Source organism: Misgurnus anguillicaudatus, chromosome 9 (assembly GCF_027580225.2).
Source record: "Misgurnus anguillicaudatus chromosome 9, ASM2758022v2, whole genome shotgun sequence".
Lineage (NCBI taxonomy): Eukaryota > Metazoa > Chordata > Actinopteri > Cypriniformes > Cobitidae > Misgurnus > Misgurnus anguillicaudatus.
Window position 1 is genome coordinate 13,863,818 of NC_073345.2, and position 23,740 is coordinate 13,887,557.

The 23,740-nt window shown below is 34.5% G+C and overlaps 1 protein-coding gene and 1 long non-coding RNA gene across 2 annotated transcripts; both read right to left on the reverse strand.

The window, feature by feature from the left end:
* Nucleotides 1-338: 338 nt before the first annotated feature.
* LOC129424038 (uncharacterized) lies at nt 339-4,410 on the reverse strand. Its single transcript, XR_008637952.2, has 2 exons — nt 3,984-4,410; nt 339-605 (listed from the first exon to the last, which is right to left on the reverse strand). It is a non-coding gene; the product is annotated as an uncharacterized lncRNA (long non-coding RNA).
* Nucleotides 4,411-14,257: 9,847 nt separating this feature from the next.
* On the reverse strand, nt 14,258-16,771 carry gpr34l (G protein-coupled receptor 34 like). Its single transcript, XM_055181254.2, has 2 exons — nt 16,453-16,771; nt 14,258-16,349 (listed from the first exon to the last, which is right to left on the reverse strand). Exon 2 carries the CDS (start codon nt 16,287-16,289, stop codon nt 15,306-15,308), a length of 984 nt encoding a protein of 327 aa, XP_055037229.2. The 5' UTR covers nt 16,290-16,349; nt 16,453-16,771; the 3' UTR covers nt 14,258-15,305.
* Between the last annotated feature and the right edge of the window lie 6,969 nt (nt 16,772-23,740).

Genomic DNA, 23,740 nt, shown 5'->3' on the forward strand with positions numbered 1-23,740 from the left:
AAGATACTGGTACCAAAGAGGGTGCATATTAGTACCTCAAAAGCACAAGGCGTGCATATTAGTACATAAAAGGTACATATTGGTACCATAGAGTCTATATCAGTACATTAAAGGTACATACTCATACCAACAGCTAGGGCCAGGTTTTTGACCAGAAATCACACGTATTTATAATCTGCCAGTAATTTAATGCAAAACACTAAAATGAATAGACTTTCTCACTTGGATCATTACTAAGGATTATATGGCTGGCGATATCATTAAATGACCATTACATAAGATAATCTTGAACAGATCACACAAATATTCATAATTAAGGTCATATGTTTTTCTATAAAAAGGGTTCAAAGCTTATAGTATGTTTATTGATTAACTTGTTGTTTTTGTTTTATCAATGTGCCATCTGACACTTGAAAAACGTGGCTTCAGGAAGATGTCTCATGTGTTTTCATTGAACTAAGGATAACCTTGGAAATCTTGAGCACATTTCCATAGCAACCAGTATGAAAAATGGCCCTTTCTGCAATAAACAACGTTGTCAGTGTTCCAGTTTAGATCCATATGTTCTGTTCCCTGCAACAGGTAATCCTTAAAATGTGCCAGCACTAAAGTAGAAAATAAAGAAAACATTCTGTAAATAAATACACACTTTCTTACAACAGCAAGTTAAGTCATGAATTATGCTGTTTTGCTATCCAGCTTCTGCAGCTATGTGTCTTTAAATGGCAAAATCTAGTATAAGCCAATCCAGTAGTGGGTTGATTATAACTCTGAATTCAAAAAAGTTTGTATTTTCAGCTTGAACTTAATGTTAATGTTGTCAATCTGATTTCTTGATAATAATGACTTTGTTAATATGTTTCAATTTAGTGGCATTTGTACTTTAATTAGCATTTAAACAATTTAAACAATGCAGCCTATGGTTAGTAAACTTTCTACAAAAACTTGACAAAAGACGCCAAACCTTTACTTCTGTTGTACACTACACAAACCTAGCCTGACGTTGTCATACTCAATTCTAGTCCGAATTTGAGTCTGATACCGCTCCATTGGGCTATGATTATGAGGCGTGTCTCAACCACTGGTCTATATAAATGACTGGATTGCGCATAGAACGCTTGACGTAACAGTGTGAGGTGAAGCCAGCACAGAGTTCGAGCGGCCATCTTGGTATACTCAACCGGCAGAGGGCGTCATTGACTTCCATTCAAAATCATGATCTAAATTTACCCCCTTTACAGTCACACAAGATTATTTTTAGGATATGTATACGTAAATTATTAGTTAATTCTGGTGTTATTTGCAATGTTTATGTTTTAATCGGGCAGGATAATGGATTTATAAAAAAAACGTTAAGGTGAGTGTGTCTGCCGCATTCTGTTACTGACACGGGTATAAATAATGTTTTTTGACATTCAGCTACACGGTCAGCGTTATTTCTCAAAATAAGTTTAGGTAACTTGTAAGTTTAGATAACATAATTACAAAACCAGCAAAATCACTTCATGTACATACGGTACAAAGCATGATTATTTATTTAGATTTCAGAATGAGCACGTTTGTCATTAATAATATGCTGCCTCTGTCTGCTGATCTCATACTGTAATAAAAATGAATGAATAATAATTAAAACGTAAATGTACAACTTTCAGTTAATAACTATACATTCTTAGTAATAATGTACAGGGAAACTTCAGATATAAAAACCAAGACTAGTAAAGTGATGTTTTATCATTAAAATCTGATAACGTCCATTGATTTAATAGAACGTTTGGGTATACCAACATGGCGGCGCGGTGGCTTCACAAGTGTGACATGCGCAATCCAGTCATTTATATAGATCAGTGGTCTGAACCGAAAAATGCCTCTGCACTCAATTGGATAGACCTACGACCAATCAGAGCAACGGAGTGTGTGACGTATGTTGAAATGGCGTCTTTTGCAGCCTGACCGAACTGCTAGTTATTTCGCTACAATGACACATTCTGATTATACTAAATCTGAGTTAGCGAACGTACATCAACACCTACTATGTTTACAACATTTCATTTATATCATAACATTAAGTATTTACAAAGTCATACAGTCAGACTATCTCTTACCATTTGTACGTTAGGTGAACTTCATCCACAACAATACCCATTACGTTAGCTTGAAAAATATCAGAGCCTAGCATGTCCCTCCACTTATTCAGCAGCCACGCATCCGGGCTTCCGAAAAGAAGCTGGCAACGACCGATAATTATTTCCATCTCGTCGTGCACGCCGAGTTGCATTGCCGTGATACCCATTTTAGTAGCTTCTTTAACTTGGTCCTCCATAAGTGCGACCAAAGGAGAAACAACAACGACAACAGGGTTTTCATGTCTTGTCTTCATAGCGACCATCGGAACTAGCTGATAAATGAAACGTTTGACGAATGCCGTAGGAAGGCCGGAAAAAACATCTTTCCAATCAACAAATGCCTTGATCGCATTTCTCTGTTCCTCTTTTAAAATCAATGCTCTGTCGATATCTTTTAGAACAGACTTAATGTCAGAATCCACACATTTGAATTCTACAGCGGCAGCCATTTCGTTGTAAACAGATTCAACACACGCGCTCTTTGGTGACATGGTTGATTACGTTACTGTTGATCATCTGTCCATCATCGTATAAAGCCCGCCCTGACAATCTGATTGGTCGACCAGCTTTGGGTCTCGCATAGAAGCTCCTCAACGGAAAAACTTCAGACTGATCTTCCCGTCTTTTAAAATGTGGTGGGCGAGACTAAGATCGGCTGGCACCCAGGCTAACACAAACCATCACGGTCCCTAAGAATTTCATTAACGTCTCCAAGGGTAAAATTGTACATCTAAGCTTTAGTTGACCTTCTACAGCAGATTCCTTTATTACGTTCACCCATTCTGTTGTATTTTTAGTAAATTAAGCCTGATTTTGAATACCAAATCCATTTTTGACAATACGTTTCTGCCAATAACTTGTCCAAAAAATTTATAATTCACATTCAGGAAATAATAGCAATGTCCTTGCATCAAATACAAAACAGAAATGGGGATTTTCAGAGTTTCTCACACCCCTGTATGTTTCATATTCAGAAACTCCTACAGTGCTTAGAGGTGAAATCGATTTCTGATTTCTGAGTCATTATTAATTGTGATATCACACTTCGTTATGAATATTAAACCGTAATTAATGCCTAATGGAGATGTAGTGAACCACTTTCAAATGTCATTTTAATTCATTGTGATTCATGAAACCCTTGTAAATGTATAGTTGCCATGTAGGATATGCTCATATATTGTGTATGGAGATATATATATATGCATTTTCTTTAACTTTCTTTAAATTTATTTATTTATTTATATATATATATATATATATATAATTCATATATATATATATATATATATATATATATATATATATATATATACATATATATATATATATATACATATATATATATACATATATATATATATACATATATATATATATATATATATATATATATATATATATATACATATATATACATATATATATATATATATACATATATATACATATATATATATATATATATATATATATGCATTTTCTTTAACTTTTAACTTCATAGTAGTTTTCTTGAGTTTTAATAATAAAAAGCTACTTTTTTGGTGCAGTCTCTTCTGTAAATTAATAAAAGTCATTCAAACTTGAAAGTCTACTGTAACCATATGAAGATAGAAATAAGGAAGTGAAAATGTATAATCCACAGAAATTGCCTAACCTTATAATTTACACTCATGCTTTTTTCTGCCAATATTGCAGTCGGTCAGCTAAAATCATGGGTTATGTTTCACCGTTAACACTTCTACCATTTTTAGTGTAGCAGCTTCAACTACCGTAGCATCCGTACTCCAGTTATTTTTACTACAATATGTCCAGTTGGGACCAGCGCAGGATTTAAAATGTAAAGTGTTTACTGCGATATACCTTCATAGTAAACAGATGAGTTCAAATTTGCTGTTTAGCATTCATTCTTCAGCGATCTTGATGTCTGAGTACTATCTGTAGCTCTCGCTCATTTACCCAGTTACCAGGACAACCACACCGGCCCTAGTAACTATGCTGGTTTCTATGGGAACTACTGCCGACTAGTCTCTTCAATGTCAGTGTTAGAAATTGGAAACAGAAGAGAAATATTGGTCAACTGCAAGACAGATTACATGCAGTTTTACAGAAACGTATGTATTTTACGCACATTATTTTAGTTCTTTTGAAAACGTACATGTAAGAGCTCTGTTTCATAACATCTCAAGCTACCTCAGTAGGTAATACTCTTTTAAGATATTAAGTCAGATTTGGGGGCTACACATAGGTATTTATTATTCACATATACTCTAAAGTTTTGATCCATGGATTGATAACATGCTGATGTACACAGTGAGCTTTGTGTGAAACCTTTTACATTTGACAATATACTATAATTTTAAAGTCCCTGTGAACAGGAAGTCCACTTTACTTCTGTTTTGTGATGTATTCTCGAATCAAATGGAATATCACACGACGAAAAATAGTGGGTGTGGTTTGTGTTTTCCAATGTGAGTTGATTGGATATAGAAAAGTAGGCGTTCATTCAGAAATGGAACTCATCTATTTTTTTATCTGCTTGAAATTCATTTTGTGACAAAAATAAATTGGGTCTACCCATCTATTTCTGTATTTCTGTTTATTTAGATAGGTGAGTAAACCAGATAGTGAAGGAAACGCATGTATTTAGCATAATTCTGATGGTTTTACCATTACTGTAAAATAAAAAAAACGTAATAAAGAATGGGTACATGAGTTAGTCAGATATTCATAAATAATGAAAGGTTATTTTTGGGTGCTGCACTTTTTATTGCTCCATTCATCCACATAATTACACATTTATTTTGATCATATTCAGAAATGATGCCTGTGTTATGACATGCATGTCATTACAGGTAAATGTTTCAGGTAAGTGAGTAGTTTGTTTTCATATTACGCCACGAAATGAAGACGTCCATGTAAACTCATTGACATACTGTCAAAACCATGAAATGCCACTGCAGAAAACGTCTGTCATAATTTCCCCCGACCCTTCAGAAATTCACGTGTGAGAAAGAGCACGAACGAATCTCATTCGCACTCTGTGTTCCTCTTGATCTCAGCAATCCATCTTTTTATTTTCTGAATAAGAAAAGGAAAAGAGTAATGAAATGACAAGAGGACGGGGAAAGCTCCAATTATTGTGCAGATGAATGTATCTGTATGGCAGCCTGGTTTAGTGTGGCTTAGCCATTTTCTGAATGATATCATGCCCACCGTGTTCATTAAGTGGCTGCCATTTGAATCAGTGGGCGCTAAAATGGATTGGCAACAGATGGTGAAAGGATATGACTGTTAATACAGTTGCTTAGTAACACAATCAGCCTCTGAAATGAGAGCCTATGACTCCTTTGCATTTTTCAATGGTGTCTGAGATTACAACTGGCAGGAGTGTGAATTAAAATCTCTGGCATGTGTGTAGTGTCACGTAGTCTTATTAAAGATCAAGCTAGAGGCAAACATAATTCCTTTTTATGCTTTTACTTTTTTATTTCTTATTTTGAAATCTTTAATATTATCATAATAAATCACAATGAAGCATGAAGCATTCTGTGTGCTACCAGCAGAGGGGGCTGTACAATGCACAGTTCATACTTACACAGAATAATTTAGCTATATTACTATTTAATTGATATAATAAGCAAATAAACCTCCTTCACTGTTCTTCTGACCATTAACTAAACTACTTATACATTTTTACTATTATAATTTGTTTACTATTATAAAGGACATTTACAAGAAATACATTTCAATCAGCTCTTTTTACAAGAGGAAGACTATTAAAGCATTTAAGATTATTGTTGCAAGCAAATATTCAATTTTGTAGGCATGTTTTGTTAAATATAGTCTAATGTACTATAATGTATGTTTGATATGCATTAAATTAGCTATCAATAATCTTTTTTTTTCTTTTTGTAATGATGGTAGGCATTAACTGGATCTAAATGCATTAAACTCTTTATATATTTATACCTGGGCAGACCATCAACAAAAGAACCACAATGAACTACAAACATGGATAACAGGAAAAACGGAACACAAAATCCAAACCAAAAGTCCACAGAGATCACAATAAAAAAAGACCAGAGCTGCGTCTAATTTGCCTATAGCCTACTATGCCCTAATAGTGCTGTTTTTTGTTGAGATAACACAGTGACACCCTTACAAAAATTAGCATGTTTTTGTGGTAAAAGTGTAGTAACCATATTTTTTGGTGTATTGATAATTATTAGCAAAACCATGGTTTTACTACAGTAATCATGGTTTAACTATGGTTATTTTGTGGTAACCATTTTTTTACTGTAGGAAAACCATGGCTAATTTTCATGAATATGTATATGCTAAATACATTTTGTTAAAAGTAAGCTTAATTAAATTTTAATTTGAAAATATATTTATTTTTCACGTTCATATATTAACATCTATTTCAATTAAATGTATTTTTAAAATATATTTTAAAATAAACAAAAAAGGCCAAAAAATATATTAGGTGAAAAAGTTTAGCAGCATCTAGTGGTGAGGTTGCAAATTGCACATTTTAAAATGCATAGAGAAGCTACGGTAGATGCCACAGGACAAACATGTCTACATCAGAGGCAACTTATTACACAAAGGGCTTCTGTAGAAACATGGTGACACAAAATGGTGGCTTCCATGTAAAGGGACCCGCAGTGTATGTAGATAAAAACGTATTATGCTAAGGTAATTAAAACATAATTGTTCATTATTTGAGGTCTTTATACACCCCTGATAATATAGTTACGTATATTATATTGCATTTCTGTCAAGAGATTCTTCTAAAAGTTACACACTGCACCTTTAAGTGCAGAAAAACATAGTATGCACACACTGTGACATACTTACACGAAACGAAAGTGACATCTCATCTTTGCAGTGAGCATTTTATCATTCATAATTTTCATGTAAGGTTTACTCTTGATGGATCCTATAGATCCTCCCGTGCAGAGTGTTTTTATTATTGTGTTTTGTTTGTTTATTCCTAATCATTTATTTACATAAACATCATAAACATTTTATAATCATTAGTTATCCATGATTGTTTATTTGATTATTTAATACTATTATTATTATTATCAATTTCATTATTTGATCATTTTATCATTATATTATTTTTATTCATTCATTTATTATATTTATTATAATGTTCATTCATTTATTCATTATATTTCTTTATTATATCTCTTATTAATTTAATTGTTGTTCAATCTAATATTTGTGAAGTGTCATGAGCTGTCTTGTCTGTGTAAACAGAGATAAATAAAGAGAATGTTTATGGAAGCTCAAGGTTTATGGGATGTTGCTATTAAGCAGTTTTGGTATAACAGTTTATGTTGAATTAATGCTGGTTGGATGATGTTTGAACATTGAGACATGCAACTGAGATTAGCACAACTAAACTCCAGCCTTTCGCGGTGAGTTGTGGGTAATATCAGTTGTTAAGCTGCGGTCACAATAGACTTTTCGTTCTATAGACTTCCATTCATATGCATGAGAATGCGTCAGACCAGAAGCGCACGCTTGTGTGACGATATATCTCAGGTTGCTGTGCAGCAAGTTCAAGTCTGGTTAATTCTGACCTGTGAATTCTTTGTTGTGACCTTGTTGTGACCAATGCTTGTACCTGCTTTATTTTGGCACTGAAGTCTATAGATGTCTTCAAGAGGGGCAAGGGAAGTCCAATGATCTTTTAAAAGGTTGTAATGACCCTCTGCAGTGCAGTTCTTTCAGCAGCTGAACACTTCCCATACCAAGCTGAGATGCAGTATGTTAAAATACTTTGCAATGGTAGAAGGACTTCATTCATCCAGCAGAGAGTTCTAAGAAAATAAAGTCTCTGTTGGGCCTTTTTAACCAGAGCAGCGGTGTGCAACGGCTTATTTAAGATTTGCACTGACATGGATACCAAGGAACTTGCAAAACTTTGCAATCTCCTCCCCTCTTATTACCAAGGGCCCCTCGGTGTACCAGCTCTTTAGTTTTGTTTATATTAAGGGACAAGCGATATAAAGAGCACTATTTATGCCATCTTCAGTGGATCTTTTTGACCTATAAGCATATAGGCCCTTTTCACAACTACATCACTCAAGTTCCGCTTTTCAGCGAAACTGCAGGATTCAACTTCCATTTTAGGCATTACAGTGGAGAATTGCATTGACATGCGGAAACACTTAACAACAACTCAAAATATGGATTATAAATTTAAGTTTATTAATGCTAACGTAGGCCTATTTAATATTGTGATATTGTTGTAACATTATAGGTTATTTCTAAATAACTGCAATAAACTGTTTAAAAAGCAGGTAGGTAACGTTAACTTTAGCAACAGGGATACATCCATCGCAAAGTTAAAACATTACCTCTTTGCCTTTTATTTTTAAATGTGATTACTTTCCAGTCAAAATATTGTTGTTTATAATAGCTTGATAGATACACCAACTTAAAGGAAAAAGAAGAAAAAAGTTCTAAGAACGTTCCCTGAAAGTTCCAAACGTTCCCAAAAAACGTTCCGCCAACATAAAAAGTGTCCAGTTTTCTTGACGTTCTCAGAACATTTCTGGGTTGTCTGAACATTCGATGAATGTTACATTTTACCATTTTCAAACGTTATGACAATGTCACGTTTTAATGTTCACACAATGTTAAAAACAACAACTGTTTTTTTATATTGACTTGTTTGCATGTTATGTAAATGATAGAGAAACAAACAATCTTATTATTTTAAAACTGTTATAAAACATTATTTCTAAATGTTCAGTAAAAATATTGCTGTAGAAAACACATTTCATTTATTAGGTTTAGATGTTGATGTTTTGTTTCATTTTAAGTCATCATTATTGTGATTAGTGTTTGTTTTAGTTGGACACCTGACCCTTGACTGTTTGCTTGTTAGCTTTTTTCTGATTGTGTTAACTTTGTGTTTATAAAACACATTTGTTATGGCAATGTAAAGTTAATAGTGCAATTCTTTGTGGTACAGAATGGTAAAGATCATCATCTAATTAATTGATTTACTCATCAAGAGTTTATTTTTCTGTCAATAATGTAAATGAGATCTATTAAAATTAAATTTTAGAAACTTTGGACAAAAAATATCTGCTGTATAATTGGGACGCACAAACATCAATAATCAGAGTATGAATCTCAACCATGGTGACAAAGAAAATTGTAAAAAAAAAATATTTATCCATGCTGCATGCATTCTGGGACTCCTGGGTGAGATTTGTAATTTGTTGATACCCAGCATGCATTGCAGCATGAGGTTTTTTATTTAATTTTCACCATGGTTGAGATTCATTACTTTCCAGTCAAAATGTTGTTTATAAAAGCTTAATAGATACACCAACTTAAAGGCAGGATATGCAGGAACTTTTTTAAAACTTTTTTTAAAACTTTTTTACAAATTTGTTTAAACTGTCTTTATATACCAATACATAAGTAAAATGTAAGTACTCTGAAAAAGATAGTATAAAAATCGAGTGTCTGTAGACCTCTCACGACAACATAGCTCATTTTTCCATTCACTCCACCCCCTCCCTTCTGGGTTTCTTCTAAAGCCACGCCCCCAAAACACATGAAAGCGCGACGCCGACCGGCTCTGCTGGAAGAAGCATTTACCAGTCCTATGTATTAACATCATGTCACAATCACATGTAATAATACACCTAACTTTATCACTATGAATAGAAACAAATAGGATGGCTTTTAGTACTCACCATTAAGCTAGCATATCGATACTGGTAAAGTTTAAAATATATTTTGTTTGATTCGTTAACAAACGAGTTATATTTATAAGACATAGCTAAAAACAGATTGCATTGATACACGTTTTTTATTACCATCAGTTCCACTGTGATGAAGGTGAATTTAGATTGATAACATAAACGGTGTTTTGCATGTAAGAGTTTCCGTGATGAAAGCATTGTTGACTCTGATGAGGACTACACTCCAGAGACAATACCGCTACCGCATCATCGACTCGGGGAAATGACACGCGATATTCACTCTCATTTGATTTCGTCGTTTATTCCTTTTTTTGCCTTGTTTGCCTTCGCTGACTGGATATGCAGGTACTGTGAGTTCTGAATGCTCTTTCTCTGCCGTACTTTCGCTCTTTCTAGAGTGCCTCATGCACTATCAAATAAATCGGGTGTGTGCATGTGTGGACAGATCCCGTAGCAACAGGGGTGGTACCATGGTTGTGAGAGAGAGTGATAGTCACGCAAGCCAATCATTTGTTTCGTCCCGAATGGAAATAATTGGCTGTTTGGAACAGTCGTGAGAGGTCTATAGACACTCGAGTTTTGTGCTCTCTTTTTCAGAGTGCTTACATTTGGATTGTGTATTTGTATATACAGACAGTTTAAACAAATTTGTAAAAAAGTTTTTTTAGTTAATTCCTGCCTATCCTGCCTTTAAAGGAAAAAGAAAAAAAGTTCTAAGAACGTTCCCTGAAAGTTCCCAACGTTCCCAAAAACCGAATGTATCCCCCAAAATACCTTGCACATATATGATTCAACAATCCATCATCTACATCTACCAAGCAAATGTACATTTCAATAAATCAAAACCACACTGCAAAGTGGCAAAGAATCTTCCTTATCGTGGATTTGAGTGCATTGTCAGGTATTCAGTGACCTTGGGCGGTGTCCGTGGCAGGCTCTGCTAGATTCGGCTTCGGCGCTCAGGTCTATGATTTCATCGAGTATAAACTATATTCCTTTAATAAATAAACTCACTCAGAGACTTTTTAAAAAAAGTTTACAAATCACCATAAGCATATGGCTTCGGTTTAATAAACAAAGTTTTTCACAGCAAACAATAGTAATTCAAAAATAAAATGCGAGCAGTCTTCACCATGAGGTTCGGCCTCGATCAATCCGTGAAATCCTTATTTATAGCCTTCAAGCCACACACAAAAACATCACATTCGATTATACTGGGAGGCTTTCAATACCTCTCCTTATTAGGATATAAATTCATTGTACCTTTTCTTAGCCACACATCAAATACATTTTTCAGGGTTTCCAAACCTTTTTTCTGCCACAGCAGTTTTGATGATTAAAAAAAGGTGACCATTTACAATAAGGTTCATTAGTTGACATTATATAATGTATTAACTAACATGAACAAACCATGATACATTTGTTACAGTCTTTATTAATCTCTGTTAATCTTAGTTAATAGAAATAAAGCTGTTCATTGTTTGTTCATGTTAGTTCACAGTGCATTAACTAACGGTAACAAGATTTTAATAAAGTATTAGTAATTGCTAAAAATAGCATTAACAAAGATTAATAAATGCTGTATAAGTGCAGTTCATTATTAGTTCATGCTAACTAATGTAGTTAATTAATGTTAACTAATGAACCTTATTGTAAAGTGTTACCAAAAAAATCATACGGCACACCACTTTCACAATAAGCATTAACAAACTGCACAAACCTGTATTGCAATGCTTTATAGACTTGTTTAACTGGAATATTATACTGTAATAAATGTAGTAGGCCTACTCAAATTTAATGTGAAACTTAATCTTGTTTTGATGAAAACAAAGATGATATCTTGGCTGGAATTGATGACAGTGACCAACTCAGCAACCTGGTAGCTAGCTTCGGGCGCTTTTTCAAACCAATGTTGCAGTGTTATTTTCCACGGCAGTGGTTGGGAAACACTGGTCTAAATAAACAAAACTTGCATGCATACGTCCCATCTGCATACATTAACAAAGTAAGAAAGGAAAAGAGAAAAAATAATAATAATAACTGAGACACAGCTCACAATAACGTAGGTTTGTCACCCTGCCTCTTTAACAGAAACATATACTAATACCTCTAGTGATCATATAGCATAAATGAAACGTATCACTTCGCACATACGTGTTGCAAAGCCATTTCACACCACCTTTTGCATGCAAGCAAGGCCTGTGTGTCCAAGCACACAGAACACATTAAAATGAACTTCACATTAAGACGGCTCTGAATCTTTAACTTATTAAAGCTTCAACCTCGTCAATTATAAATCCTGACTCTTCCCAAATAAATAACGGGTCGCATTGTCATTTCTCCGCCTCAAGGTTGTGCGTGTTGTGGCTTCACAAATGCTTTGCTGCATACCTCGGTTGTAACAAGTGTCTATTTCAGTCAAAGTTGCTCTTCTATCAGCTTGAATCAGTCGGCCCATTCTCCTCTGACCTCTAGCATCAACAAGGCATTTTCGCCCACAGGACTTCTGCATACTGGATGTTTTTCCCTTTTCACACCATTCTTTGTAAACCCTAGAAATGGTTGTGCGTGAAAATCCCAGTAACTGAGCAGATGGTGAAATACTCAGACTGGCCCGTCTGGCACCAACAACCATGCCACACTCAAAAATGCTTAAATCACCTTTCTTTTTCTTTCTGACAATCAGTTTGGAGTTCAAGAAATTGTCTTGACCTTAAATGCATTGAAGCAACTGCCATCTGATTGGTTGATTAGATCAGTGGTTTTAAACTGGGGGCCGTGAGATGGTGCCAGGGGGGCCCCAGTTTTATGACATTTTATCAATTTATCATGAATTCTGTGTAATTAAACGTAAAAAATAAGGCTACTAACCAAAAGCACTACTTTTTGTATGATTTTTTTTATCAAAATCTTGAGTTTTAGAACAGTTTTTTGTCACAAATTTTCTTAGGGGGGCCGCGAAGGAATGCACAGTACACAAGGGGGGACGCACGCTGAAAAAGTTTGGGAACCACTGGATTAGATAATTGCATTAATGAGAAATTGAACAGGTGTTCCTAATAATCCTTTAGGTGATTGTATTACTGTTTTTTTCCGGCAACCCAGCTGATTAAATTTTGCCGCTTTTTTACAGATTTTTTTGTACAGTGCAGATCATTAGGAATAATTTTAATTTGCTGTGGTTGACAACTTGCACTTAATTTCTTGGGTCATATATGACATCTGACCATTTAGGGTGGTGATATTGGACTGTTTTAGCACTAGAATGATGGCGGCAGTTTTCAGGCAGGCTTGTACAGCAGTATGTGCTAATGAAAGATTCAAAATGAGTATAAAATAATTGAGAGCATTTTCATTCTCAGGTGAAATATGTTTATGTTGCTCAGTTGCTAGATCATTAATAGTAGCAAAAAAAAGGTCATGGGTTCACTCCCGGAAACACACACATGCAGAGTAGCCTACTGACAAAATGTATACATTTTAATAAGATGTACGTTACTTTAAATAAAAAAAATCTGCTAAATGCGTAAAAGTGAGGTTAAAGTAACTTTTATTTAACACTTTACAAAAAGGTTTTATTTGTCAACAATAAAGGGATCTTACAATTACTGTATATTTACTGTATATTCTAGCAATGCTCTATACTATATAATGCACGACAAGCTAACATTATTTACCATTTACCAAGATTTAAAAATACTGTTTAAGTTTTGCTTATTGTTAGTTTGTTAGTTAGCTAATGCATTTAACAAATAATACAACCTACTGTATACTGTAAAGTGTTACCAACTTTCCTTTAATGTAAATGTGAGAAACAGAAACAGTGCAGGGTCATAAGTTCAAAGTCAATAGTGACCTATATACCCACTACAGTAGCTATACACCACCACCAGTCTCGCACTGTGTGTAACACCTAAAGCTCAAGAAGGCTTCACTTGTTTCACTTCCTTGCAATGTTTTTTTTTATATATATATTTGAGTGTATTATCAAAAATGCAAAATAATCTAAGACTCTAAGTTGCAAACAAGTCCTGCAGTTCGCCCACACGCTCAGAAAAAAACCTCTCTCCCGTTCAATAACACTTGGTTTTATGATCTGACTCATATCTGTAGATGAGAAAAAAATTACATCAAACCCACACTGCAACTTTGAGCATCATGCATACTGTATCTTAAAGTTATCAATCCATCAAATCAGCTGAGGAGTTGCTTTTGATTTGAAACACTTAGTTGGTGCATGATGAACAATTATTGCACAAAATCTGAAAAAATATGCCTATCGAGAAGCAATACCCTTCTAAAGCAACATGAGGAAATTCAAAGATCAAATGACTTTAAATAATTTTATTTTCATTGCATATTAAAGTAATAACTCACAGATTACATGCATGTATGCATTTATACAATAAAGATGCAATAAGCAAGTAATGCATTTAAAAAACACATAAAATCTAACATTAGTATTTCCGTTCAGGTAACTAAAAAATACAATATTCAATAACTGATAGACTCTCAGGTACAAAATTCAAATAAAAAATGCATCTAAAGTATATTTAAATAAATATAGATTAAACAAAAAGTGCATTTATCTTCCCATTAATAAACAAAGTTGCTTTAACGTTTAATGTGGCTAACACATGTATACATCATCACCACAAAAAAAATCACAAAACAACACTGTTGAGCTATGACATCCGTGGAAGATCTATGACATCTACAAAGGTCATTTTATACTTCACACTCATATCTAGCATAAATATAAGTTGTTTTTTCTATAAATTAATATTACTATTTCAACAAAAACAAAACTATGAGTACAATTTTAATATGGTTATAAAAAAATCTATTAAAGCTTTAATAAATCTATTCACAAATATACAATAAATGCTACAGTCAGTATATATAAAGTATTCTTTATTTACATAATTACACATACGCTACCAGTTTAAACATTTGGACACACTCCTTTTTATTAATAATATTAAACTATTCTTTATTTATTTGTAGAGTAATGATAAAGTCCTCCAAACATTAAAGGAAAACTTTCGAAATTGCACAAATGGAAGCATGGGAATGTCTTGAATGAAACGTAAAACAAATCTTTTACTCTTCATAGTAAAGCCATTTCAATTCAATTCAATTAAGAAAACTAGCCATAATTTAGGCATAAATTAAACAATTTATTTTGTTAAATCAACTACATATTTTATATTTATACTGTCAGAAAAAATTGACAAAAATGCTTGCGAGCTGCATGTTACTGGGGCAGTACTCTTTAAAAGAGTCCTAATATGTACCATTTAGGTACAGTTGTATCAATATGTACCTTTGAGGTACTAATATAAACTCTTTAGGTGCAAATGTGTCCTTTTTGACAGGGTAATGCCCCAGTGACAGCATTGTTGATCTTTATTTATAGGTATCCAATGACTGATCTGGTGAGCTAAATTTCAGTGAGCGAGCGGTTTATGCTGATCCTTCGTCGGTTTAAAGCATACATGTTTTTAAACTCGCCCTGAATAGCGCATAATATGGTTTTCCTGTAAGCTTTTGATAAGAAATAATAGATAACTGGGTCTAGGCAGCTATTAAGTGTGGACAGTAGCAAGGTGCTCTCGTTTAAGATGTGAAACATTTGTTTGCTCCCAATATCTCCTATAACATTCATTTGTGCCAGAACATACGGGATACGTACTGCGTGGTAAGGTAAGAAGCATAGCGTAAAAATCGCCGGTACCAAGAAAGTCTTTACGATGATCCACTTTTTGCGAATTTGTCCCTTAGGCTCGCCGTTTCCGAGGGACATAGTCCTGATTTTATTAGTGATCTTACCATAAAAGCAAAGAAAGGCCATGTAAAAAATGAGGAAAAGCACCACGGTAGTAAGGTTTATAATGCCACCGAGAACCCCCTTGCTGTGGAAGTGAAAACAGATCTTGTTGCATGGATGTGTCTGGTTGCTGCTCACGAAGAAAGGACTCGTTCCCGATATGAGGATGACCCAGATGGTATAGCTTACCATTTGGCTCCAGCTCGTCTTCTGGATACGAAACACCCAAACGGGCTTGATGATTTTTAGGTAGCGATCCAAGCTGATCAGGCTGAGGAACAGGATGCTGGAATACATGTTAATGTAGAAGAAGATGCCCACCACCTTGCACAAATAATAGGGACCTTCTTTATTGTGGTAGTAGATCCGCAGTGGCAAACACAGGACCAGGAGAGTGTCGGCCAACGCGAGGTGACGCATATACACGGCCATGGAAGAGTCGGCGTGCCGTCGGAGGAAAAATATGTAGAGGGTGACGGTGTTGCAGAGCAGTCCCATACAACAGATGATGATGTAGCCAACGGGTATGAAGGGATACAGTATGCCATCATAAATCTGACACGTTTCATTGGTGGTTAAATTGCTTTCCTCGAACATCGTGAGAGTCGAAACCTGGCCAGCCTATGTTCACCTGTAAACGTCCAGACACAGATGATCCTAAAAAGCAGAGGAGAAACATCAAAGCATGTTCTGTATTAAATCATAAATATTCACTGATTTGCACTGCAGCTTGACAAACACTTAGTCTCTGAAGACTTACCCGGGTGACTGGTTTGTGTGCTCTTGATCAGAACTGAAGATTTGAATGAATGCATTCTTTTCTCAGAAACTCCATAGCACGTTTGCAGGAAATTATTGCGTGACGTGCATCCTGGTTGTTGACGATACTGCTAACCCCAGCAGAAATGCACACAAACCACAGCGCTATACAAGCTGGGCTGTTATTACATTGTAAATGCTAACCTCAAGTCTTTCACCATTGCCTAGAAATTGCTGGGAGTTTTATTTGTATTGAATATAAATTTGTGCTTCTCGTAAGGATGTCTTGAGTGGGGATTTCAATAAATGTGTGAATTTATATGTCAAATGCATATATGGCTTATATCAGTATCTGCTACTAAAAGCCTACAAATCAAGAGCATTAAAGGATACAATAGTGTGGTAGATGAGTAAAAGTGGGAACAAATAGATTGATTGTTTCATTTCCTAAAATCTTTAAATATACAGTACACATGGCCTACAGTCCAGAGACATACATTTGTGGGTTTATCTTAAGTCAATGTAGAGACTGTTCACATTGAAAGCAGTCTGGTTGTGTAATTAAACCTTTCTTTGTTAGTTTTGCAAATTAAATAAGCATTAAAATGAAAGAAGCAGATAAATATTAAAGAGTATTTTGTAGCATAAATGTTACTGCATAGTGCACTGTAAAAAAAATCTGCAAAGAAACTGTAAAAAGTCTGCCAGCAGTTTCCAGACAAATTCCGTCAAATTACGGAAAAAATAACATTTTTCAAAATTACGTGCAATAAACTGTAAAAAAAAATACGGAGATGTTTTACAATCAAAATTAATTAAAGTACAGAATATTACCATTAATAAACATAATTTAAACCCTAAAAACAAATCATGAATGTAAAAAACATAACAATAACATCTTTGAATGGTAAATCCCTGTAAATTTACGGCTTTTATCAGTTACTGTAATAAAAATTCTGTAGAAATTGCAGTGTTAATGCAGCTGGGTTGCCGGTAACTTACCGTAGATTTAAATTTATATTATTTACTGGCAACATTTTGTTCAAAGTTAAATGAACATTAAACATTTACAAGTCTTTGTCTTTACAGAGTAAAGCAAAAAAAAACAGCATCAAGCAAAACATTCTGTGAAACAAAATCTGAAGCAAAAAACAGAAAAAGGTTGATGATGATTTCTGGTTCCCAGAATGCTTTGCATGAGGCTGTTATTGTATAGTTTTATTCTGTAAAGATAAAGACTTGTTAATATTTAAAATTTATTTAACATTGAACAAACTCTAAATAACATAAATTTGAATCTGCGGTAGGTTGCCGGCAACCCAGCTGCAATAACATTGTAATTTCTACGGAATTTTTTTACAGTGTAGTTTATGAAGCTGTGCTTTTTACAGAAATTTACTTATTAATGCTTTTCATGTACAATAACTGAGAAATATCATATTAAAATAGAAGAAGTACATTACTTTTTAGGGATTTTATTAGTTAGCTTGTAAGGCTGCTCTGCCTTTTTACAGAAATGAACTTTTTAACTAAAGTTTTATTTATTTTTATAGAAATTAACTAAAGATCTTTACTATGTTACCCCTGTTGTATGTTTTGTTCATCAATACTAGAAATGGATAGATCATATATGACTTATGAAAAATTAAGTCCAGTGTAAGTGTGAAGAGACTGAGCTCAGCACTGACTTTCACACAGTTATCATTTACATGATATAATAACACATTTCTTACCTACAGCCAAGCACGGGCCCTACATTTTTAACAATGTTTAGCCATAAAATTAGAAAATAGCAAACTCTTCTAAATCTCCAACATAAATAAATGTTTAACATTATCGAGTCTTTTTCTTTACCGAAAACCACATAAAATATCACTTAATTTCAAAAAATGCTCTCATAATGCAGGTTCATTACAACCAGTTAAAATGTGAGTTAAAATGATTCTGTGGTATTGAAATGATTCTGTTTGGAAGTAATAAACAAAATTTGTGAGTTAGCTAAATTCTTTGACTCATTTTATTTGAGTTTGTGGAACTGAAAATTAAAAAATTGTTGAACACACATAAAACCTTTAAGTTTAATGAACACTTTTACATGTTTGAGTACAGTTCACTCATTTTAAATGAGTTCATTGTACTGTTTGGGTTTGCAGAGTGACTCATCAGTAAAGCCAGTTCCTTAAATTATTGGTGGCAGTGGCTCAGTGGTTCATGTAGGTTGTCTACAAACCGGCAGGTTGTGTGTGCGCACACCCCCGTACGCGCCCGCGCCTTGCGTGTGTGTATGTATGTGCGTGCATGTGTTTTGAATTTTAAATGTATAAACTCGGAAGGATCTGGATCACAGAGGTCATTTCATCTGCGATCAACAGCACGTAACAGCCGGAATCACTTACTGATTCACACGACACAAGTCATCATGGCTGCGTTCAGCCTCGATAAAAACGTTGCACAACGTTTATTAAACAGAAACGGTGATATGTTGAACACCCTGTTGTGATGACGCAAGAGTTGCAACCATGCTAGCTGAAAGGCCGTTCTTTGTGTTCTTTTTTTAAATGTTTCGGAAGCCTGATGAAATCATTATAAATGTGTGTTTAATACTGTAAAATACCCTCGATGTTAGCTGGCTCTTTAGTACCGTGTGGTAGGCTACATCGTAGCTGATTGGGCCGACATTTCTGACACACCCACCAAACAAGAGAAAACGCATCTAAAACCTGTTGCACACCGTTTGAAAACTTGTCGTTCAATATATATAAAGGTGTGTTATGTTATGTGTCCGAGGTAAAGTGGAGGTATTTTAGTTAAGACTTAGGCTTGATCTTAATTATAATTGGGACATTTTTAAAAACAAACCTTATCAAATACAATACTGGCGTGCATTTTGAGACAAAACAATAGCACTCATTAAGAGATGTCAGTATTTTAGTCAGTGATATTAAGCCCTGTCCAAGAAAACCGCCCAATGGTGTTTAATTCAATTACGTGTGATGTCTGATGGGAAATTTAACGTTATTTTAGGGAATAAAATCTTTCACCATCAAGCTTTATTACAACCCCAAAACAGAAAAAGTTGGGACACTGTAGAGATTGTGAGTAAAAAAGTAATGGAATAATTTACAAATCTCATAAACTTTAATTTTATTCACCGGAGAATATAGATAACATATCAAATGTTGAAAGTAAGATATTTTGAAATGTCATGCCAAATATTGGCTCATTTTTGATTTCATGAGAGCTACACATTCCTAAAAAAGTTGGGACAGGTAGCAATAAGAGGCCAGAAAATTTAAATGTACATATAAGGAACAGTTGAAAGACCAATTTGCAACTTATTAGGTCAATTGGCAACATGATTGGGTATAAAAAGAGCCTCTCAGAGTGGCAGTGTCTGCTGTCAGAAGTCAAGATGGGCAGAGAATCACCAATTCCCCCAACGCTGCAGCGAAAAAAATTTTCTGAGTTTCTAAGAGAAAAATTGCAATGAGATTGAAGTTATCATCATCTACAGTGCACAATATCATCCAAAGATTCAGAGAATCTTGAACAATCTCTGCGTAAGGGTCAAGACCGGAAAACCATACCGGATGCCCGTGATCTTCGGGCCCTAAGACAGCACTGCATCACATACAGGAATGCTACTGCAATGGAAATCACAACATGGGCTCAGGAATACTTCCAGAAAACATTGTCAGTGAACACAATCCACCGTGTCATTCGCTGTTGCCAGCTAAAACTCTGTAGGTCAAAAAAGAAGCCATATCTAAACATGATCCAGAAGCACAGGCGTTTTCTCTGGGCAAGGCTCATTTAAAATGGACTTTGGCAAAGTGCAAAACTGTTCTGTGGTCCAACGAATCATAATTTGAAGTTCTTTTTGAAAAACTGGGATGCCATTTCATCCGGACTAAAGAGGACAATGACAACCCAAGTTGTTATTAGCGCTCATTTCAGAAACCTGCATCTCTGATGGTTTGGGGTTGCATGAGTGCGTGTGGCATGGGCATAAAAGGGTTTATCCAAGTTCTAGATACATATGATCCCATTCAGACGTCGTCTCTTTCAGGGAAGACCTTGCATTTTCCAACATGACAATGCCAGACCACATACTGCATAAATTACATCATCAAGACTGCGTAGAAGAAGGATCCGGGTACTGAAATGGCCAGCCTGCAGTCCAGATCTGTCACCCACAGAAAACATTTGGTGCATCATAAAGAGGAAGATGCGACAAAGAAGAACGAAGACAGTTGAGCAACTAGAAGTCTGTATTAGACAAGAATGGGACAACATTCCTATTCCTAAACATTGGTCCTCCTCCAGCTGTTCCTTATATGTACATTCAACTTTTCTGGCCTCCTATTGCTACCTGTCCCAACTTTTTTTGGAATGTGTAGCTCTCATGAAATCCAAAATGAGCCAATATTTGGCATGACATTTCAAAATATCTTACTTTCAACATTTGATATGTTATCTATATTCTACTGTGAATAAAATATAAGTTTATGAGATTTGTAAATTATTCCATTCCTTTTTTATTCACAATTTCTACTGTGTCCCAACTTTTTCTGTTTTGGGGTTGTATATTAAACATGTATTTATGTATGTGTCTGTGTATTTATATTCCTCTGTTTATCAAACCAAAGCGGTGATGATGTGAGAGGCAGACCAGAGGGATTCATGGCGAGACTTTCTCTTCTTGTACGGGCTGAAGTTCTCCTAAATGGCCCTTCAGATGTTCTGACTGACTTTGGAGTGCTTTTTGGACTCTTTTATGCCCTCTGTTTAGAGAAGAGTTAATTCTGTATGTTCAGTCTGTATAAGTGAATAAAGCTTTTGTTTTTATGAGACTGAAGTTAATAATTTTGTTAACAACACCAGCATAAATTATTTGATAAATTTGATAAGTTTATTTAAAATTCCCAAATAATAAATATTAATTGAAGTAACACATAAAACATTGAGTAAATACTTAAATTTTAATTGACAGAGTCTTTAGAGTTTTTAAAGATTCAACTGATTAAAAATTTGTAGTTGAATGAACTATAAAGCTAGTTGAGCAAACATACTTTTTTATATTTGAGTCAAGTTTGGGCCAACAAATAAACAACAATCAAGGTAACACTTTGGAGACACAAATTGAGTGAACGTAAAATTTCTGTGGAACTAATTACTAAAAAATAATTCATTGAGCCAACAATTTTTACAGTGTGATCAAACATATGCACTTTAAGTGGTTTTGGATCAAATCATCTGCCAAATGCCCAAATGCATCACACAATACAATAACAGGGTTATCCAGACAGCTACATTGCGTCAAAGACTGATTCATACGTGTTTTCCCCATGTTTAAATCATCAGATAAAGATCTTAAATACATGAGAATTAAGTTAAAAACTTTAGGTCTGACCTCTTTTCTTTTGAATTCCTGATTAGGATCAACTTAAGTCTGAACATTTGACATTGTACCCTTACAATTCCATGTATGGTATAGATTTGTATATTTTGTACACAGCACAGACAGCAACATTTAACTTAGCCCTAATGTGTATTGGCCAAAAAAGCGCCTCTACAGTATTAAAAATCTGTGTAATCACTGATTATGAAAATGAGATACATTTCAGTTTTAATAATAAATTTAAAAGACTGAATTTCACTGTGAAAGTAATGACTGAACATTTGGGCTTTGCATATTAACAATTCTGAACAGTAATGAAGTGAGTTGCATACATACAGCTTATTTACATCACAGACAAAAATATTTGTACATGCATACTGCATGAATTGTTTGGTTATGACTGATTACAGTTCAGTTACAGTATTTGAAGCACTTTCGTCTTTGAGAATAAACGCAGTATTATCAGCAGTAATGTTATAAAATATAAACAACATTAGAAACTGAGAGAACAGAAAAACCTTTAAAGTTACAGCATCTATCAGGTCTCAAAACGGTGTTAAGGGTTATTTCAGACTATACTGGTTCATTTATAACTAATAAAAAGTAATTTAAGAAAAAAAACAGCTGTGTAATAAGTATCACATCATGTTGCCAACACGCTGCTGTGGTCAACATACAGTATTACATCATAAGTTTATAAAAAAAAAACTTGTGGTTAAACCGATGCCCAGTGATATTCTCTGCATCAGCAAAAACATTTACAAGACAATGATGTTCACAAGTCAATGATGTGCATGTTAATAACTCAAAGGTACCAAATATGTATCTAAATGTTACAGATTAAGACCTTTTAAAAGGGTACTGTCCCAGTGACAGCTTTTCTATCTTTTTCAGAGTAAGCCACTCATTATTTAAGCAGATAAACACAACTAAATAATGTAATCGAAAGAAAACTTGTACCAAACTGCATTTACTGCAAAGCTGCACAAACTCTTAACAGCTATCAATGCCTGCACAGGACATGACAAACAGATCGAAACTTTTTGTTGCATACCAGCCAAACCACATACTGAAGCCATACAAGTCTTGAACTTTCAAACCAATGCAGCTCAGTGCTTGAAAATGACGAACAGGTCAGCAAACCGCTTTAACCCACGCAGCAAAACTCCCCTAGTTTCACTTCTAACACAAAGAGATCCTTTCAAGACATTGAAAGACAAAAGAACACAAGCTATGTACATATATCCACCGATTTATTAATGTTCAAAATATTCTTTATTAAAATTGTCTCTGTGACCCAGATGTCTTTCAAACGCAAAATTGCTTGTTGCATAGTTTAATTTATAATATCTGTTATCTTTGTGTACATTTTGGTTAGTCTTGTGGATAAAAATGTGTGGTGTAAACTAGTGGTACTCACCATTGTGAGAGGAGAACAATTTCTGTTTTCACATAGAGACTGAACACATGGTTAAAGTGAACCAGAAAGGAAACTAGCCGCAAGGCCCTTAAGAAAGACCACATGAATTTCACATGTGTCAAAACGTGAAGACTGAAACCTTTATGTGTGAATCACATGCAAATTCCCATGCCAACAAACTGAATCACAATTGTTGTTTGTGTTTTTCTGTAAATAGGTGATCTCTATATAAGTGGATCAGTTTCTTTTTTGGTCCTTGTTTTGCAAAGCATTTCATGCATAGCCTTTCAGACCCTCAACACAGCGATTTCTTAAGAACTGACAATGAAGCATTATGAACTTATGGGTTATTTTATTAAAGGTAGTCAATTCACATCACTTCTGTTGGTTGTGGCATAGTTTGAAGCTATGACAAACAAAGAAAGGGAAAACAGAATGAAGGTAAAGCATCTGAAAATGGCATTAAGG

Bases quoted from the DNA above. Each gene is read 5' to 3' on its own strand.
- gpr34l (XM_055181254.2), bottom strand. From the start codon at position 16,289: ATGTTCGAGGAAAGCAATTTAACCACCAATGAAACGTGTCAGATTTAT.